We start from the raw sequence: 22068 nt of genomic DNA on the forward strand, positions 1-22068 counted from the left end.
CTGGAGAGAGTGGGGCACCTGCCTTTGATTGTCTGAGTGTTTCTCCTTAATTTCACACTGTGGGAGGCACTAAGGGGAGCCTGGAACTTAGTTACAAATTTGGCAGAAATGTTGCAGTTTATTGCTGCTAACCCTGATCCACATAACTCCCGGGTCACTGTTTTCAAAATTCTGGCACATCAATTAAAGACATTTGCTGTAAAAGCAAGCTCGTTCCCTCTGTACACAAGGTGTGTGTGTGTGTGTGTGTGTGTGTGTGTGTGTGTGTGTGTGAGCGCGCGTGCGTGTGTGCACACGTGTGTGCGCATGTGTAAGTCAAAACCTAAGGCAAGTAACTTCACGACTCCCCTTTTATGGCAGGTTCTAGAATATCTCTCATCTTTTCTTCCCTCCCCACAGGTGCCTCGGGGGAGACGTTTTCTGCTTAAATTGACTCTCACTTTCAGGTGTGCCTTTACACGCCCCGTTTGTTGCCTGGGCCTCTCAACACAGCCTCACAAATCCCGGTAAGTCTCGCCTTCTGTCTCACTGACAACTTGGTGTTTTTTGGGTTTTTTGGATTAAGTGAAGGAATCAGCAAATTCAGAATTTGTTGGGTACGTGGGGAGCCAGCATAGAGCATATATCAGAGAGTGATTATCATTACTTTCACATGAACGATAAATAATCAGGTAACGTTTATACAGAAGACATGTATACACAATACAATATCCAATGGGAAAAAGTGGTGCTTCGTGCACAGTGCAGCCGGTGACTTGAGCTTTTCTGCTCCTTGGGGGAAGCTTCCATGGATGTAACGTTCAGCAGCACAATTTAAATTGTGTATTAGGTGAATACCTGTTTTATCACGGTGCTGTAACTTGTGACAATGGGGGGCAAGTTCCAATTCTATGGAGCCACCCATATCTTCAAAATATACTGTTAATATCTTAGGTGTGTATAAATCGTAAGCTTTAAGGGAAAACCTGGGGTCTGCTGGCACGGAAAGGAAGAGCTTTCTCGCTTCGCGTTCTGAGTTCCTCACTGCAATGCAATTTAGGCAACACAGTTGAAATCTCTAATGATTCCTGATGTAACGTGGGGGAAAAGAAAGCACGAACTCGATGAGGGAAAGTTACGTGTAAAATTTCTATGAGAACGGTCATGTGTAAGTGTGTAAAATAACCCATTCGAAGTGTGCCAGAAAAATAATTAAGGACTGATATCAATATATAGATGATAATGTCCCCCAGTGTTGGAGATTACTGTACAATTTGCAGAAGGAAGGCTACAGGTGGGCTCTTTACCAGAACTGGCTGCACGTGTGGGTCGAGCACTGTGTGGGGAAGCTTGACAGTAAATCTCTCTCATGTCTTCATCTGTTTCCTCCACATTTTGACGACAAAATAAGAAACTCTTTGACAAGATGTCGGCTTGAGCACAGCCTGCAGGTGAGGACAGATGAGGTAATGTTCGTGGTCAGTAAATTAAAATCGATCAGCAGTGCTGGGAAATTAGTTACTGTCAGTTTCACATCCTTGACTGTTGATTGCGATACTGGGTAAGGTTTAAGGCCACTATCCTGTAGCAACATCTATGAAACAATTACCAAAATGCAATCACTGCCTTTGTAAGTATATTTTCATGCTCCTTGTCCAAATGAGGGGTGATACTCTGCTTATTCATCCCAGTTCCTTTTAAAAATGCCACGTAAGCTCACCAATGGGTTTAGCAAGAAAATGTTTTCAGGTAGCCCCTGTGAAGCTTTGCAACGTTCAGTCCTGGCACACCAGCCAGAAAAGCAGCACTAATTAGATGGCAAGCCTGGTGAAGGAGGGTGTAGAGAAGATGACCGCTGAACATAAACATATGTTGTATGTGTAGACGTGGGTTTTACAGTGACTGGGCGATTTCAGAAAGCAGAATTTGTAAATGTCGCCAGACTGTATACTCCAATACCCCTCAAGTTTGGGACTTAGATCATCTAAAATGGGAAGCAGAAAACTGGGAGCAAGACCAGAGCCGTGCAACTTATGGAAATGGAATGCGGGGTGACAAGGCCCCGGCTAAGGGCACTGTTGGTAATTCTTCCTTAAGGGGATGGGGCTGCTCTGTGCATTGTAGGAAACTCTTTAGAGCATCCCTGGTCTGCCCACTAGATGTCAGTAGACCCACCTCCTCTATGTGACAGCCACAACTGTCCCCAGACTTGGTGTTCTCTGTGGAGCAAACGAACACTTTGAGAACCATTGCGTGGGTGACAAGCAGGAAAGCTGATACGGGCATTTCCAGTGTAATTACAGGGATCAGCCATAATCCACCTTCACTGAGAAGGAAGGGGATTCTATTTCAGGAGGTAGAATTGAGTGAGGGGAGATAGAAGGAATTAACTGGTAACAGGATGCCAAGAACCCACTTGCAAAGTGACCTAGGGAAGTCAGAAAATGAAGGATGATTTCAGTCACCCTTTACCACATTTTCTTGGACACTTCAGGGAGAATAATTTTAGTAGCCTAAATTAACCAGAACTAATTCACCTCTTCATTGCCCGTGCCTCACGGATTTCAGAGATAGCTGGATCAAAGGATTTGAAACCCCAGTGTTGGGGCGCCTGGGTGGCGCAGTCGGTTAAGTGTCCGACTTCAGCCAGGTCACGATCTCGCGGTCCGGGAGTTCGAGCCCCGCGTCGGGCTCTGGGCTGATGATGGCTCGGAGCCTGGAGCCTGTTTCCGATTCTGTGTCTCCCTCTCTCTCTGCCCCTCCCCCGTTCACGCTCTGTCTCTCTCTGTCCCAAAAATAAATGTTGAAACAAAAAAAATTTAAAAAAAAAAAAAAAAGAAAAAAAAAAAGAAACCCCAGTGTTGCCACCACTTGGGTGGAGGAAAGAAAGCTGGGGACTCCAGCTCATTTTCTACCCATCATGCCTCTGTGCCCTGTAGAATCCCATGTGTGAATGCTTCGGCCCCAGGCCAGCTCTTCTGACTGAAAGCTGTAAAACCTTCACAGGATATGATTCAGGATTGTTTCCCTAAGGATCGTTCTAGATCAGTTCTAAATGGAGACAAGGACCGAGAATGGATGAGCTCCCTTAGAGTTTCTTCCAGCTGTGACATGAAAACAAACTTAGGAGTGCGGAGGAGTGATTACACCTATAGCCCTATTTGTCTCCCAGGTGCCTCCTATCACAATATTTAACTCTTGAGGTTTAAAGACACCCCTAGATTCACGCTGGGGCTCTGGAAAGCAAAGAAATGTGGAAATGGGGAAAAAGTCAGGAACTAGAAGCCACAGAATAAGGCTGTGGGGAAAGAAGCAGGAGAAAGTTGAGCCCCGGCGAACACCCAGGATTGGGAATTGACATGAGGATTATGAAACCAAGGCCAAAGCAGCCCCAGCAGGGACAGGCCCCTCCAGGGCACAGTCAAGGCCTTCAGGTCAGGACAGATGAGGTGAAGGTGGTGGAAGATCCAGCAATAAAAATCAAGCTACAATATGCTACACATGCAGTTAAAGTCAAGGTCAGACAGTGATGTATTTTAACACCAGTGCAAGCTGCAATGAATTCGATTCAACAAATGCTTTTGATATTTTTCTATGTACTTCTGGGGACAAGAAGATGAAAGTTTGCCTTCAAGTGTTTACAATCTACTAGGAAGGTTTAGACAAGGTCATAAAATTTGTTTAAGAAAACAGAATGCTTGGGGTGCCCAGGTAGCTCAGTCAGTTAAGAGTCTGACTCTTAATCTCAGGGTTGTGAGTTCAAGCCCCACATTGGAGTCTGCACTGGGCATGAAGCCTACAAAAGAAAGAAAAGAAAAGAAAGAAAGAAAAAGAAAGAAAACAGTATGTTTTTCTATGGTTATGCATTTACCCAAGAGAAATGAAAATACATACATCCATACAAAAACTTGTAGATAAGCTTTCATGGCAACGATATTCATAATAGCCAAAAAGTAGGAAAAAATGTCCATGAATTGATGAGCAGATAAACAAAATGGCATATCCATATACTGGAATATTATTCAGGAATAAAAAAGGAATTGCAGTACTGATCCCAGCTACAATAAGGGATATACCTTGAAAATATTATGCTAGATTTTTAAAATACGTACGGGAAAAAAAGTCTGCATAGTATTCTATTATAGTAATGTATCATAAATTATTTAACTAGTGTTCTTTTGGGGTTACATAAGTTTATCCAATTTTTTAATGTTAGAAATATTGCAACAATAATTCATGTACACTTAAAAAAAATATATTATTCTAAATGAGAGAAGCCAGTCACAAAAGACTGCATATTGCATGATTTCATTTACATAAAGTATCTAGAATGGGCAAATCCACCGAAAGAAAGTAGATTAATAGTTCCCTGGGGCTTCGGGGAGAGGTGGACAGGGGTGGGGATATCTACCAAAGAGTGTGGGTTTCTTCCTGGGATAGGGGAGATGTCCTAAAGTTAGCTAGTGGTGATGGTTACACAACTCTGTGAAAAACTAGAAGCCGCTGGAAGGGTGAATTTTATGATATGTGAGTCATCTTGGTAAAGGTGTCCCCCCAAAATAGAGAGTAAATATACTTTATGTCTTACAAGAGATCACAACAGCCGTGGAGGTTAGAATCCCCCCCCCCCCACACACACACACACTCTCAGACAGATGAGGACTTTCATAGGAGAGACCTCCTATAGGAAAGAAAGAAAACTTTTTTTTTTTCTGTTTCCTGTCTGGAAGCTCATTAACAGTATAAGAAGCTTCTATTCTAATGGAAAAATCTTTCTTGGATATTGAGAGCCAGAAAAAGGCCTTCACTGACCAAGCTCTAAGAAGAGCATTCAGGGGTGCCTGGGTGGCTCAGTCGGTTGAGCGTCCAACTTCGGCTCAGGTCATGATCTCGCGGTCCGTGAGTTCGAGCCCCACGTCGGGCTCTGTGCTGACAGCTCAGAGCCTGGATCCTGTTTCAGATTCTGTGTCTCCCTCTCTCTGACCCTCCCCCGTTCATGCTCTCTCTCTGTCTCAAAAAAAAAATAAACGTTTAAAAAAAAAAATAAGAGCATGCACAGACAGGCCCGGTCTAGCTGACACACAGCTCAGTGAAGGGTGCCCCCACCCACCTGCTCTGTGCCCCCAATACCACAGCCTGGGCCTGCAGTGCCTTAAGTAGGGGGCCACCCAGACCACACAGACAGCTAAGAATGCACGTGCCACAGGGTAGGTTCTTGTGAAGTGTGACAGCCGTCCCCAGGAACAGCACCATCTCTGTCCTTCAGAATGTCGCTCCGGAGTTCCTGAGGTCAGTGGTTCTCAAACTGGGACATACACCAGACTCCTCTGGAGGGCTCCTTAGAGCAGAGTGCTGGGCCCCATCCCTAGACTTTCTGCATCCATGGGTCCTGTGCAGGATCCTGATTATTTGCATTTCTGAGTATTTCCCAGGTGACACCGATGCTGCTGAGCCAGTAGGGTGACCAACATTTGAATGTGCCCAGAACTAAAGGGCATTCCAAGGACCTCAGAAGTTTCAGTGCTAAAACCGGAAACGTCCCAGGCAAACTGGGACGAACTGGTCACCTTGTTAAGTCCACAGACCACACTTTGAGAACTACCATTTAAGGAGACGGGATCGGATGTATATTTGAAAATGTGACCGGGAGGAATTGAGGATGACCCTCACATTTCTGGCTAAGCAAGTTGGGCCATGGTAACGCCAGGGACCCCCAAACTTCGCTGCACGTTGGAATCACCTAGAATCTTTAAAAAAAAAAAAAATTGTTGCTGGGACCCCACCCCCAGATATTCTGATTTGATTGGTGGAAAATGTTTTAAAGCTGGAGTTTTAAAGCTCGTCAGGTGATTCTAATGGGCAGCAAAGTTTGGGAACCATTGAGTATGCCCTTCCTTTAGGACAGAATCCAGCAGGAGGGCAGGTATGTGGGCAAGTTAGTGAGTTTTAGGTGTTCACCAGCCATCAGTGGCTCTCAACCCTGGCTACATATTAGAATCCTCTGGGGGATGGGCACCTGGATGGCTCAGGCAGTTAAGCCTGACTCTTGGTTTCAGGTCGTGATCTCACAGGTCATGAGTTCAAGCCCCGTGTCAGGCTCCATGCTAACAGTGCAGAGCCTGCTTGGGATTCTCTCTCTCCCTGTCTCTGACCAACCCCCCCCCCCCCATATCAAAATAAATAAATAAAAGTTAAAAATCCCCTGGGCAGCATCATAAACACTGGCACCTGAGTGCCACCCCAGCCATTCTAATTCCAGCCATTCTAATTGAATTGGTCTGAATTGGGCCTGAACGTTGGCAGTTTAAAAATCTCCCCAGGTATATACAATGAAATATTTGGCCTTAAAAAGAAAGGGGGGTGCCTGGGTGGCTCAGTTGGTTAAACATCCGACTTTGGCTCAGATCATGATCTCGCAGTTCGTGGGTTTGAGCCCCACATCGGGCTCTGTGCTGACAGCTCGGAGCCTGGAGCCTGCTTCAGATTCTGTGTCTCCCTCTCTCTCTGCCCCTCCCCTCTCACATTCTGTCTCTCTCTCTCTCAAAAATATTTTAAAAAAATTTTTAAGGTAATTCTGGCATGCTGCAGCACGATGAACTTGAAAACATTATACTAAGTGAAGCAAGCCGGTCACAAAATGACAAGTACTGTATAATCTACTTATATGAGGTGCCTGGGGTAGTCCAGGTCAGAGAGAGGCAGAACGTAGATGGGTGGTTGCCGGGGGCTGGGGGACCGGAGATTGACAAAGTGTTTAACGGATAGAGAGTTTCAGTTTTGCAAGATGAAGAGAATTCTGGAGCTTGGTTGGGCAACAGTGAGAATGTATTTCCTATGTACTTTACAATGATTAACACGGTGAATTTTGTTTTACATGGATTATATCATAAAATAAGCAAATATTAAAAAAAAATTTTTTTTAATGTTTGTTTATTTTTGATACAGAGACAGAGCATGAACAGAGAGGGGCAGAGAGAGAGGGAGACACAGAATCTGAAACAGGCTCCAGGCTCTGAGCTGTCAGCACAGAGCCCGACGCGGGGCTCGAACTCATGGACCGTGAGATCATGACCTGAGCGAAGTCGGACACTCAACCGACCAAGCCACCCAGGCGCCCCTAAAAAAATTTTTAAATGTTTATTTATTTTTGAGACAATGAGAGAGACAGAGTGCAAGCAGCAGAGGGGCAGACAGAGGGAGACACAGAATCCGAAACGGGCTCCAGGCTCTGAGCTGTCAGCACAGAGCCCGCTGCGGAGCTCGAACTCATGAACCGTGAGATCATGACCTGAGCTGAAGTCAGATGCCTAACTGACTGAGCCACTCAGGCGCCCCTATAAGCAAATATTTTTAAAGAGGAGTCATGAAAAAAAAAAATCTTCCCACGTGCTTCTAAGGTGCCACCAGGGCTGCGACGGTGCTCAGCCCGCAGGGGAATTATCAAGAAGCTCAATGATTGTGTCATTCATGCCTTCACTGAGAAACTGGTGATACTCCTTGAGCTAGTATTAGTAAGAGTATCTATTATTACTAAGAGAAGTATCTATTCTAGTCTAGTTTGGGTTCCTCTTCTAGTGCTCTCCTTCTCTCTCTCTCTTTTTTTTTTTATATTTAGACAGAGAGAGAGAGAGAGGGAGGGTGAGCGTGTGAGTGGGGGACAGGGAGAGAGGGGGAGAGAGAGGATGCCAAGCAGGCTCCATGTTGTCAGCACAGATCCCGACGCAGGGCTCGATCTCATGAACCCCTAGATCATGAGCCGAGATCATGAGCCAAGTTCAAGAGTTGGATGCTTAACCGACTGAGCCACCCAGGCGTACCCCCCCACTTCCTTTTTTTCAGGGCAAGTCACTCTTGAACTTGGCTGATGCATGCTGGGAAACTCACTGTCTTGTATCATGATCTTTGCTGTAGCTTGAAGATAATTCTAGAACTGAGAAAATTCCCAGAAGTCTATTTTCATCACAGAAATGTGATGAACTGTGATACTAAGAAAGTTTGTCCCCCCAAATGCCCTGAAAAAGGCACTCCTTTCATGCAATCTTTTGTTCTGTGATCAGCATGGTAGTTCTGCCTCTTTCTCTCTACACCTGGGTCCTTAGAATTGTGCAGTCTACATCCCTCCCAACTTCCCCAAAGGAAGGAGATTTTTGCCCATGGCCTGTAGTTGGAAACAGTCTTTCAGTTTGGAATATGCCCTGGGAATGGTCCCTGCTGGAGAGAAACAGGGATGCCCATGATCTTGCCAGTGTAACTTCTTCGATTGCCTTCAACCCAGAGGCCAGATCATCTCAAGCCCTGAATTGTAGGTCATTCACATACATCAGAATCTCACTGAATTCGGTCTCTTGGGTTATAGAAAATATTTTCAAACTTTGCTTATATTGCCCATTCTTATTAAAAGAATAACTAAGCTGTTAGTCTTTCTGGGCAACATCAGGCTGGGACAGGCGGTTCATGTTGTCCAAAGTGTAGCCGAGTGAATGACCAAAGCCACATGCTCTGACTGTGGAAAAGGCGACAAGAAAGCGCCACCTAGAAAAAGTGCTCAGGTGACCCGTACAGAACGGACTTTCTGAAGGTTCCATTCTGGATTCTCCTGTGGGTCTTAACAAGGTTCTGTATACAGTCATCAGCCCAAAACTGCGGACTTTTATAAGAGAGAGAAAGAGAGCTCATTTTCAGTTCGAGATGCTGCAGGGGGCCCACTGCTTCTCAGTGAGTCATTTCGTTGTGATGTTGGGCGTCCCATTATAGCCCAGGCTGAGTGCGCTAAGAACTTGGATCGCAGAACGAAATTCACCTAAGGTCAGGCATTTAAAAAAAAAAAGACTTCATAAGGAGGATGGTGTTTGAGTTTAGGAGAGTGGCATTCAAGGCAGAGGAAACAGCATGAGAAGAGGGTTCAGAGAGAGGTGATGTGCCAGTAGAGTGCCAGGCACGTCAGATTAGAGGGACTTGGAACGTGGAGGAGGGAGGAAAACACAGGATTCGCTAGGAAAAGCCTCGAAGGATTGAATGGCAAAAATCGTTCTCACCTCGGGGCGCCTGGGTGGCGCAGTCGGTTAAGCGTCCGACTTCAGCCAGGTCACGATCTCGCGGTCCGTGAGTTCGAGCCCCGCGTCGGGCTCTGGGCTGATGGCTCGGAGCCTGGAGCCTGTTTCCGATTCTGTGTCTCCCTCTCTCTCTGCCCCTCCCCCGTTCATGCTCTGTCTCTCTCTGTCCCAAAAATAAATAAACGTTGAAAAAAAAATTAAAAAAAAAATAGTTCTTACCTGTAAATACATGGAAAAGCATTTTTGTACTCACTACTATCCAAATAAAAACATTAAAATAATGAGGACTGATGAATGGATAAGATGTGGGGTGTGTGTGTGTGTGTGTGTGTGCACAATGGACATTACTCGGCCATCAAAAAGAATTGAATCTTGTCATTTGCAACAACAGGGATGGAACTAGAGTGTATTATGCTAAGCAATATAGGTCAGTGAGAGTAAGACAAGTACGATTTCACTCATGTGGAATTTAAGAAACAAAACAGACGAACATAGGGGAAGGGAAGGGAAAATAAGATTAAAAACAAGGCAAATCATAAGAGATTCTTTTTTTTTTTAATTTTTTTTTTTAACATTTATTTATCTTTGAGACAAAGAGAGACAGAGCACGAATGGGGGGAGGGCCAGAGAGAGAGGGAGACACAGACTCCGAAGCAGGCTCCAGGCTCCGAGCCGTCAGCACAGAGCCCGACGCGGGGCTCGAACTCAAGGACCGTGAGATCGTGACCTGAGCGAAGTCGGATGCTCAACCGACTGAGCCACCCAGGCACCCCGAGATTCTTAAATACCAACTGAGGTTGCTGGAGGGGAGGTGGGTGCGGGATGGGCTAAGTGGGTGATGGGCATTAAGGAGGGCACTTGTCAGGATGAACACTGGGTGTTTATATGTAAGTGATGAATCACTGGGTTCTATTCCTGAAATCAATACTACACTATATGATAACTCACATGAATTTAATAAATAATAATGATGATGAGATATAATTTTTTGTTCTTTAAATTGACAAAGCTTTAAAAATTCCTAATACTCAGTGTTGGAAAGGGCTCAAGTCAGCAGCTGTTCTCATAGGCTGCTGGTAAGTGTGTACATTGGGATGAAATTTGCACATGGCAGTAACATCGACAGCTTTACACACACACACACACACACACACACACACACACGGTATGCATATATGCATATATATGTACTCTATATGCACGCATATGTTTGTATACACTCAGACACCCAAACACACACATGCTCTTTGAGCCATCATTTCCACCCCATTTAATTTATCCTGGGGAATAATTAAGGATGTGAAGAAAGAGTTAGCAAAATTATTTACTACAGGAAAATATTAAAAACAAAGTACACATCAACCAATAGGGTATTTATTAAATAAATTCTAGTCCCTGCATTCAGATGCAGATAATTTAAGATACTGGTGCAAAAGAGTATTTTACCTTCTTTCCACCCAACCCCTAAGGGGCATATATACGCCTATCGATATTAGGCTTCCCCACACAATGACTTGGGGGGCCCTCTATCTAGAAGGAATCTCCAAAGGGGGACACAAATTTGGTCTGTGGAAGCCCCCAGGTGATCCTGATGTCCCTCACTAGGTTGACTATTACTGATGTAAAATTGTATTTGTTGGTACAGAGAGATGTCTGGGATGCATTGATTAAAACAAGCATACAGTATGATATCATTGCTGAGAAATACTTTTATGCAAGGGGAACAGTATGGAAGAATGTATACCAAGATACTAACCACTTTTCCCTCGGTTGTAGTCCTACAGATAATAATTCCTTCACTTTGCCTGTCTGATTTTTCTATTTCTTCAATAATGACTACAGACTAATTGCATAATGAAACATTTTTTCTAAATAATAAGAGGACAAAAATCGATTAAAATAAAAATTTGCAGGAGGCACCTAGGTGGCTCCGTTGGTTAAGCATCTGGCACTTGATCTCAGCTCCGGTCTTGATCTCGTGAGTTCGGGCCCCACACTGGGCTCCATGCTGGGGGTGGAACCTACTTAAAAATAAATAAATAAATAAATAAATAAATAAATAAATAAAGTTAAAATATGCACAGGAAATTTGTTTCACATTATTTCGTACAAACTATTGCATTCTCTGATTTCAAAAAATGGCAAATATTGGTAAAAATTTTATATACACTCTTATTTTGAAGGAATTGGGCACTGTAGATACTTTGTGTCTTCTTACTCAAGAATCATCAGACAAATTTTCAAATCGTTGAAAATCGATGGCAATTATTGATTCTATCAGTGGCTGACTTTCACCTCCTTTTTTTATTTCCTAGAAAAATTGAATTTAATCATTTCCTGACAGAAGGATGAAATTTCCACTGACCTTTCTTTTACACCTTGGTGAGTATTAGTCGTCAAAATCCATGTTCTGCTTGTATTGAATTGCTCTAAAATATTCAGTAAAAATATTTTAAAACCTATCCACCTCTTTTTCTGTACTACTATATATTTTCATGGTTTTTGTGCTGTATCATTGTGTCAAGCAACTAGACATGTCAACTCCCACATGTTTACTACCCACACATAGCTGTTTCGATCCTCTTTCGTGGGATATAGTATTATCAGCAGATAATTAAGTAAATTTACTAAAGAAAGTAGACATGGTTTCAGATTCTTAATTTAAAAACATAATGCATTTTAATTTCTTTTTAATTTTTTTTAATGTTTATTTTTAAGAGGGAGAGAGACACTGAGAGTGTGAGTTGGGGAGGGGCAGAGAGAGAGGGAGACACAGAATCCAAAGCAGGCTCCAGGCTCTGAGCTGTCAGCACGGAGCCTGACGCGGGGCTCGAACCCATAAACCACGAGATCATGAGCTGAGCCGAAGTTGATGCTCAACCGACTGAGCCACCCCGGTGACCCAATGCATTTTAATTTTTAAGCATAAATCTGTTTTGAATGTAGCACTTGTCCCAGTAACGAGACACAATTGCTTGTGAAGAATTTACAGGCAGGGGCGCCTGGGTGGCGCAGTCGGTTGAGCGTCCGACTTCAGCCAGGTCACGATCTCGCGGTCCGGGAGTTCGAGCCCCGCGTCAGGCTCTGGGCTGATGGCTCGGAGCCTGGAGCCTGTTTCCGATTCTGTGTCTCCCTCTCTCTCTGCCCCTCCCCTGTTCATGCTCTGTCTCTCTCTGTCCCAAAAATAAATAAACGTTGAAAAAAAAAATTAAAAAAAAAAAAAAAAAAAAAGAATTTACAGGCAAAATTCCCTCTGACTAAGCAGCGGCTCTTTGCTAAACCTCCATGTGTCTGCTGTCTTTAATAAGCTGAGAATAATTTACATTAGTCATCGAGAGGATGTTTCCAACAATTACTCTCTTTGATCCTGACTTTTCAATAACCGCCCTGCTTCTGGTTCCTAAGTACTAACTAAATTGCTTAGAATCTTCTCTTCAAAGATTCATGCTGAGTTTCTTCATGGCAGCAAACTTTAAGAATCTCATTCTCTAATTTTGCAATTCCCAAGCCCTGAGGCAATCTCCCTGTTAGATTTGCTGGTGATGGACGAAAGAAGAATACCTCGAAATAGAAAATGCTCATTTGTTCTCTGCTGAAAATTCTCTGCCACCGAGAGGTGAGCCGCAAGCCAGTGGGAGCAGAGACTGGTGACACTGCGTCCCCCAGGACAATGAAGCTTAGATCTGGCCTCAGATGGCCAGAGAAGAGTTGTTGCAATCTATATCTGCCTCGGATGCTCTCTTTGGAACTAAACTAGTGTTCAAAATCAGAAGCAGCTACTGAGAATCGCTGAATCTCCATTAGGATAACTTCCTCACGTTTTGCCAAAATTCTAAACCATTGCACAGTGGCTCAGATTCCCTCCTCATTCAGGAGACCCTTCTCTCAGGATGAAAGAGCTTCAAAACTAAATTCACCTGGGCAGAACAAAGTCCTCACTGCAGTAGATCCTGAGTTTCTAAATGTAAACTTACTCTGGTCTAGCCCAAATCTCTAGGGTCGCCTATGGTCAAACTACCACATCATGGTTACCATAATATATTACCATATATGGTTAATCCCGTATCATAGGTTGAACATTTTCTGGTTTGTAGTTCAACCATAGACAATTATATGAAAACTGGAGCCTAATGAAACACGTTGTCTTGCATTCTGACTAAGGAAGGTTAGGGAAAAGAATCCTAAAATGTGCATTGGCCCCAGGTTTTGGGAACTGGACACGAAGTACAAACCTTATCTAACATGCATTCTTTGTAAGTTTTCTTGCCCTTAATACATGTGTGTTTGTGCATGTGTGTATATATGTGTGTTTACAGCCTCTAGAACTCTGAAGTGATCTCTAAAGTCTATGAAAACATCTCCTGTGTTTAAGAACATGAGAACGATATGCCAAGTTAGAGATTATATAATAATGGTTATTTCTACAAAATGATCCCTCACTTTACAGAACATTTGCTGTACCTTTTCTTTAAATGACCAGGTCTCCTAAGTTGGTGTTTACTAAGATCATATCTTCAAGTTGTATGTCGTCTTTGTAGAATGCATTGATTCTCTAAAGACACAAGCATCTTTATTTTCTGAACCAATTCCAACTTGTTGCTGATGTGATAATCTGGCAGTTGAAAACTTCAACCCAGGAAGGGTACTGCTAAGGCTATCTGTGTTCAGGCATGAAGCTTTAACTGCTTAGGTTTCCAGCCACTTTGGGCCAAGTATTTGAGCCCGGAAATTCATATTTGCATTTAGAAAATTACATGAATAATAGTTCAATTTCCCTAAGTCCTGGGATACTTTTATTTCTGAAAAGTACACATCTGATCAAAACAAGTTAGGCCAAGTCGGGTTATAAAAACATGTTAGATCTCTCAGGCAGCAATTCCAATAAAAGAATTCAGGATGGAACTTGTCTAGAAGAATAAATCCCTGGAAGGGAAGTCTTAGCTAATCCACACATAGCATTAGCAGAGATTTTTATACCTGACTTGTTTTAAAAAGCCTCCGCCTACAGGAGCCCAAACTTCTGATTAGTTATTTATCTTACAGGTCAAGTCTAGGAAATAAAAGGAGATCTGGGCTTGGATTGTTGGGTGAATAAAAGGAAAAATCCATGTGAAGCAACTAGGACCATTTATTATACAATGAAATGAAAGTGGAGATGGAGCTCACTTTCATCACATATCTGTCTTCAAGGAGAAAGCAGAGCTGTCCCTTTGTTCTGGAATGATGGTAATTTTGCAATGAGAGTGAAGACCGAAAATTCCTTGTCCAAACAGGTATTTGGCAACCTGCGTAGAAGGAGACATTACGTATCATATTCTTAGCTGTAGAGCTATGATCTGTTAATGCCTGATGATAATCACAAAATGACCAGATGAATAGAATAGTTCACGTGGGGACTGTGCACATAAGAGAAAAAACATTACTTTTCAGTGGCTTATGGTTTTGGAGGGCACGCTGAAGGAAAGAGATCCATTAAATGTGAAAGAAGACCACAAAAAATTCTTAGAGTTTTACAATTGAGAAAGCTGGAGAAAAACAAGCTTCTTCCACAGTTGGGAGTAATTTTCCATCTTCTGCCCATCCCCCTCACTCCTGTCTGCTGGAATCCGCTGTGCTTGGCATAAGTCTTCATGTCTCAAGGGTAAAGTATATAAGAACAGGTAGAGCGGGCTGTGTGTGTGTGTGTGTGTGTGTGTGTGTGTGTGTGTGTGATGTTGGTGGGGGATTTACTTGGTTCACCATCTAGAGGCCGATGGGGTAATTTTGAAGGGACAGAGGAATATTTGGGTTGTTCACTTTTTATTTTGAGATTACCGCAGGTTCTCATGTAGTTGTAGGAAATAATACAGAGAGATTCCCATATACCTTTACCCAGTTTCCCTGGATGGTAACATCTTGCATGACAGTAGTGTAGTATCCCAATCAGGAAACTGACATTGTTATAGTCCTTGACCTTCTTCGGATTGCACCAGTTTTACATGCACGTGTGTGTGTGTGTGTGTATTTAATTCTATAAAATTTTATTCATGTGGTCATCATCAAAATTAAGATCCTGAACAGCTCCATTACCGTCCAGGAGCCCTACTACTACCCTTTTATATCCACACCTTCATCCCTACCTCCTAATCCCTGACAGCCACAAATCTCTTCTCCATTTCTAAAATTTTGTCATTCAAGAAATGGGGTCATGTAGTGTATAACCACTTAAGATTGATTTTTTTCTGGGCTCCTGGGTGGCTCAGTTGGCTAAGCATCTGACTTAAGCTCAAGTCATGATCTTGCGGTCCATGAATTCAAGCCCCGCATCGGGGTCTGTGCTTTCAGATTCTGTGTCTCCCTCTCTGTTTGCACTCTCCTCTGCTTGCACTCTGTCTCTCTGTGTCTTTGTCTCTCTCCCTCTTTCTCTCTCTCTCAAAAATAAATAAAACATTTAAAAAATTTTAAAGATTGGGTTTTTTCCATTCAGTATAATTCACAAGGTTTTGATTTTGATGAGGTCCAATTTACCAATTTTTCCCTTTTATGGATCATGTTCTTGTTGTTAATCCTGAAATTCTTCACCCCGTCCAAAGTCTCAAAGACTTTCTCCTATGTGTTATAAGAGTTTTATAGCTTTACAGTTTTATATTTTACGTTGAAGTCCATGACCCATTTTGTGTTAGTATTTGTATAAGGTGTGAGGTTTCGGTTATAGTTCATTTTTTTGTCTATGGATTTCCAGTTACTTGAAAGGCTAACCTTTCTCCATGGACCTGCCTTTGCACCTCAGAATGAGTTGGGCATATTTGTGTGGGTCTGGGACTCCCGAGGGGGCATGATCTGTTCCGTGGTGAATCTGAACCCAACAATCCAGGTTTTAAAGGAGGTCAATTGAATCTATGTGTTTTAAGAGAAAGTTATTTCCCAAGGATTTCTTAAATTCTCCAGTTGAGTTTGTACTAGTTAGAACAATAGGTAGAAGAGGCCGCACTGAGATTTTCTTTCCTCAGGTCTGTGCATTAGTCTTTGTTATTTGCCCTAAGATGACACATAGAGAATTTCTAGTATATGGGGCTATCTTGGATCAGGCTTCCTAGATGCAGAGCCTGATGCATGGATTTGTGTTATTGAAGGAGGGCTCTGAGCAGTAAGAGACTAAGGAAAGTGGAGACAGGATGTGGTCCCAGCTAGAGTCTGGCTTCAATCTCCCCCTCCCCGCCCCCATCCAAAATGTTCTGAGCATAAATTGCACCACACAGTTGATCCCAGGCTGATGTAATGGTGCCACAGCCTTTTGAACTGTGTCCCCATCAGTCACTGGCTATGGACTGGCCCAGGTGGGGATGTGAACACAGAAGGTATCACCTCCCAGGCTGAGAGATTTCCATTAGGCCAAGGGCACCAACAGCATCCACAACCAGATGGCCTTAATGATCAAGAAAACTGGCTTTAAAAATAAATGGGCTATTAACTTCCCAACTTAACCAGTTGCTTCTTTAAGCCTTCTGCTACCCTTAGACTGCCTTCTAAGTAGCTGTGTCTGTTATGTTCAAGGGTTGCTCAGTTTCACGAAAACCCACGATAAATGCCACAGGAGCGCCTGTCATCCTACCACTGGTGATCTCCTGGTGGGTCGCAGCGCACAGCTCACGGCTTCTTCTACCTGCGGGCTGGATGGAGCCCAGAAATACTGCATCCTCAGCTACCTTGAGGTAGGTTGGTCCTTTGTTTATTTGTTGGGACATTATTGAGTCGATGACATAGATTTTTCCAAGCATGGTGGGGGCCAGCCACGCAACATAAAAGGAGGACACATCACTCTTTCCTGAATATCAGAGGCACAGGTGATTCAATTCCTAGTCCAAGAAACCTTGATTAATCAGAAAATAGGGAAGATCTGCCACATCTATTTCTTGTTACCTTTAGAATTGGACAGAAGAGCCTCTTTAGTTCCGTCTTCGAAGGGAAGTAGTCTAAGATGTACTATTCTACTTAGCCACAGGAGGAACTCACAGGGAGCGAATTCAATTGACCCAGCAGTGAAGAGGGACGATCCCTCAGGGTCTCAAGGCCATTATACTGAATGTGGGTTCTCACTGTCCTGCGTTAGGTGGGGGGTGGGGGGGTGTGAACTTTGAATTGATTGCATGCCAGCCTCACAAAGCCACTTGGAAATTGTCTTGTCTAAAAGCCGTAAAATCCCAGTGTCAACAGATTTGGGGGTCTTTTTTCTTTCCCTTAAAGACCAGTTTTAGAAAAGGATCAGCTGCTTTATAGTTTTTTTCTTCTCTGTGCTCGGGGACCCAAACAAGCATCCAAGGTCATCTGAGTATCATACCTGCTGAAAAGCCCAAGGCAATCACGTCAACCCCTTAAATGAGAGGATGTGCAGGCGGGAAGTTGGACGGAAGCCCGATGTTAGAGGCCCAGGCTTTTCCACGTATTGTTCATTTAAAGCAACTCCTCGAGGTCTCTGGGAAATGCTTTGGATTCTAATTGGTTTCTAGTAAAGGAGGATGATTATAAATAAGTGAAGACAATACCTGAGGGCTTAGCACTGTTCTAAGTTTGGGAAGTACTTGTGTAAGAAAGCAACTTCTCTGTGTGTGCGAGGAAATGACACTGTAGACGTTTTGTTCAACTCTAGGCCAGGTGGGATGTGGCACCCTACACGTGACTTTCCAATTCCGGGTCCTCTGGACAAAGAAACGGTTCTCAACTCTAATATTAGATACTTTCCAACACTGGCGTTACACTTCTAGTTCTTAAACCACTGACATTTGCGTACTGTTGTCCCAGCCAACTCATGACCTACTCTGGCAATGATTAGGAGTTAATATTCCTGTCTTCACCACCCAAAATAGAAGTAAATCAAACTTCAAGGTTTCTTTTGTCTCAAGAATCCCAGGAATCTTAAACTCATAGACCTGGGGGAAAGAAAAAATCTCAAGAAACCTTCAGGCTGACAAAGTGTTACAGGTAGGGCTGTAAGTCTCGGTCTACTTAAACATTTGCGTGTCATGAAGGAGGACTTGTTTCCCCATGATTATCTAAAAAATTGCTACCAAGCAACACATTCTCCTCGGAAGCTTCAAATCAAGATTGACCCGTAGTGTTACCCAAGTTGGGACTTCCACATCTCGTCATCACAACCAAGCATCCCCAGTCAGGCTCGCCAAAGACTATGCTTCTAAGATATTGACAGTAAAGCGTTTCCCCCAGTAATTTCCATAGTAATACTGGACATCTTTTGAAGGCTTGACACCTTTTGGTGGAATCGTAAAGCTTCTGCTGCTCTTTTAGGGGCAAGTCTGGGGCAAGCCTCCCCATATGCAGAACAGATCTCACTTCCATTGCTCCTTAATTTTGAAAGGGCATTTTTTTTTTCAGGTATAAGACTTATGGTGGCCAGTGATTCTAAAAAGATTATATGGATCTCTTGAAAGGCTGGTCTACTTTGACAGACTCTAGCTGAAATAGTCCTCAAAATCACCATGCATTCGTTTGACAAATTTTATCCAGCCTCTACAATATGTGAGACACTGTTCTAGGTCAGGAGGATATGGCCTTATACAAAACAAAGTCCCATGGGGCACCTGGGTGGCTCCGTTGGTTGGACGGCCAACTTCAGCTCCAGTCATGATCTCATAGCTCATGCGTTTGAGCCCCCCATCGGGCTCTGTACTGACAGCTCAGAGCCTGGAGCCTGCTTCGGATTCTGTGTCTCCCTCTCTCTCTCTGCCCCTGCCCTGCTCATGCTCTGTCTCTGTCTCTCAAAAATAAATAAATGTTAAGAAAAAATTTTAAGAAAACAACAAAGTCCCACCCTCATTGGACTTAAATTCTAATGATGGAGACAGACAATAAGCCAACAACTATATAATATAGTCTCAAGTGGTGATAACGGCTTACAAGATATTATAAAGCAGGGTAAGGCATAGAGAGTGGTAGAGGCCATAAGGAGGTGGTGATATTTTAAGTAGAAGTCTCTCTGAGAGGATGGCCTTTAAACAGAGACCCAGAAGAAGGGAAGGAGCAAGAGATAGGAATATTTGAGGGTTGGAGGAGAGGGGAGCAGAGAATAGCTCGTGTCAAGATGGCAAGGCAATAGAGTTCCCGGTGAACTCAGGGAAGAGCAAGGAGTGAGTGTAGCTAGAATTGAGTGAATCAAGGGAAGACTCGTGGAAGGAAAGGCAAAGAGATAGTCCTGGTCAGGTTGTATAGCCCTTGTAAGCAACGATCCGGACGTCAAATCGGTCTGCTGAACACCTACCGGCACATCTGTTATAGTCAACTTCCAGTATGGAGGATTATAATAAACAGTCCCCACTTCCTGGAAGTTTTGCAAAAATGCTCCTCCGGGGTCCCGCAAGTAGTAGTAGCCAGGAACAACTGTGCAAGCCATTGGAAGTCCTTTGGGAGTCTTTGGGGATTTCCTTGGGGGCTTTAAGTAAGTACGGCCACAAATGGGTGCATTAAATTAGGCAAACTCAAAGGCCACTCTTGGCTGTTGCAACCTTGGAAAGTCCATTCCAAGTAAAGTAATTCCAATTCACTAATAAGACCTTCCGGTCTGGAAGACAAGAGGGCAGTCCTCTCTGTTACGAGTATAATGAGAATCTTTTACAACATCCACACAGCGGTGATGGAGAGGTTTTGGTCATGGAACTTTTTCTACCAAAAACTATGTCTGAGAGAGAAAAAAAAGGATGGTTCCAGATAACCTGGTGGCCGAGTGTTACATTAGTTTCTTGCCAAATATTTGTTTTTGACTACAGAAAGTAATCCCTACTCAAAGAACGTATCCTGATTACTTCTCTACGGTTTAACATAACCTCCAGGTCACCTGCCTCTTGTGCAAGACAAAAATTAGTTCCACATAAGTTTGCATTTTTGCCCCCAATGTACAAATTCATAAAATTTCTAGGTCCTAATTTTTATTTTGTCTGTTATTGTATTTAAGCACCTATTGATGGAAAAATTGATGTCCTGTTATTTCCTCTGCTTTTTATTTTTAGCCAGATTGAAAGACAAATATAGTAAGTACAGCTTGTTTTCAAATTGATATCAACAATAAGTAATTATGGGTCTTTATTTTTTACTGAAATGATGGTCTTTTCCAGGGGGAACAAAAATGTTTCATCTGTGACTCCAGATTTCCCTATGACCCATATACGCAATCCCAGAGCCACACCATTGAGAATGTCATTACAAGTTTTGAACCAGGGAGAGACAAGAAATGGTGGCAAGCTGAAAATGGTATGACTGAGTTCCTTTCCAGATTATCCATTTCTTTACGTTTTTAATCCAATATCTTTCTGTACGATCTCAACAATTTCACAGCAAGGAGTTATACTGGAATGGAAAAGTATCCCCTAGCACTGTTAAAGCCTGTATAAGAACAAACTTTATTTTCATTTCAGGAGAGATTATTTTCCTTCAGAGAAATCCAAGTGTATTTTAAGCACATAACTCTGAAAGCTTCACGCATTAACCCTAATATGAAACACACTCCTGTAAATGGAATTAACACTGCCAGGGGAAATCTGAGAGTTCCCACTCTGTGCTTTGTCCCTCGGCAACACATGCAGGAGAGAGGAAAAGAGCATTTCATTTCTTGCTGCAAGCCAAATATTTTAATATAAAAATTGAATTGAAAGGATAGTTGGCTACTGGCTGACGTTCTTTTCTGCCTGGATTTATGCCCTTCTCTGCTCACGAACAATTGTGATTTTGAAACTCGCATCGGCCCTGACCATCCATATTTCCTAGGTGCCCTGATCAGGTCCCAACTGGGGATGCCTCACGTCCAAACTCAGGCGTGGGCCTTACGTGCTTGAATGAATGTAGGCTGACTCACCCATGACAGCTCTCCTTCAGCACCAATCTGGAATCCTCACCCCACAAGATGATTCCCTTTGTTGCATCTCTATATGTTGTACCTGGGCTACAATCCCTCTATTCTCTTCAGATGCCTAAGCCTATTTCCCTCAGGGGGTCCTAGACCATTAGGGGAGTGTGGGAATAGTCAAAATATATAGGGTCGTAACATATAAGGCAAGCAGAATATGAGGCTATTTTCCTATGCCTTCCATTGGACAAGCATGATTGGTGTGTCTACTAAAATGCCAATTCATGTTGGATCCTAATACTGAATCTCTAGTTGGGCCCTCCTTAGTGCATGTATGCGATGCCTTTGCAGGAGCCACGTGCCTTCGCTCAGGCCATTTTTGCTTAGCAGCAATTTTAACCCACATGTCCAGCATTTGCTGCACATAGCCTCACAGTAGCGCCCCTCCACCAAAGCGGATCGCATAAAACAAGGGTTCTCAGCCAAGAACTTTTGAGAGGGGAAAGGCAATCTCCTTTCCAGAAAGGGTGAGGGACTCTTGACCCAGAGCCAGGAATGGGGCTGCCCTCTCAGCGGCGAACCCTCCCAAGTGATGCACCCACAAATAAAACTGCCTCCGGTTCATGCAGCCCGGTTACTGACTGCTCTCAGAGCTGCTGTCCAGTACGGGAGGGAGCCCAACGCCACATGCACTACCGGGCACTTAAAACACGGCTAGCCCGCACTGAGATGTGACATCGGTATAAAACCAGTCCAGGTTTCTAAGACTTACTTTGGAAAAAAAAAATAGGCATTGGTAGTAGCAAAATAAAACATTATTTTTTTTTTTAATATTGAGTACATGTTGAAATGAGATGGTTTTTGGTATATGGGGTTAAAAATATTAAAAGTCATTTCACCTGCTTGCTTTTATGTCTTTTAAATGTGGCTGCTAGGAAATTTGAAATGACACAGGTGGCTCATATTCTGTTCTTATGGGACAGTGCCGCTCTAGAGCGATCGGGGCTTCCTCGTGTCCAGCTGGGGGCCGGTCTTCCACATCCAGGCTGGAGGTGAATGGCAGCTAACTCTCTCAGGATAGGACTTTCTTCTCCTCAGCCCCAGAAGAGCTGCAGATTCTCACTCCCAGGGGAATATTCCAGGCTGTGTCTTACGCTAAGTGACAATAGAACTAGTCCAAGTGGTTATCAAGCAGATGCTGGAAGA

The 22068-nt window shown here is 43.4% G+C and overlaps 1 protein-coding gene across 1 annotated transcript in view; it reads left to right on the forward strand.

Moving 5' to 3' along the window:
* Nucleotides 1–11380: 11380 nt before the first annotated feature.
* The window catches only part of LAMB4 (laminin subunit beta 4), a 100541-nt gene continuing 89853 nt past the window's right edge, over nucleotides 11381–22068 (forward strand). The window contains exons 1-3 of the mRNA XM_047832482.1: nucleotides 11381–11414; nucleotides 16566–16723; nucleotides 20135–20270. Of these exons, the coding sequence (XP_047688438.1) occupies nucleotides 11381–11414; nucleotides 16566–16723; nucleotides 20135–20270 (328 nt within the window). The remainder of the gene's footprint in view (nucleotides 11415–16565; nucleotides 16724–20134; nucleotides 20271–22068) is intronic.

The sequence above is a fragment of the Prionailurus viverrinus genome, chromosome A2 (genome assembly GCF_022837055.1).
Source record: "Prionailurus viverrinus isolate Anna chromosome A2, UM_Priviv_1.0, whole genome shotgun sequence".
NCBI lineage: Eukaryota > Metazoa > Chordata > Mammalia > Carnivora > Felidae > Prionailurus > Prionailurus viverrinus.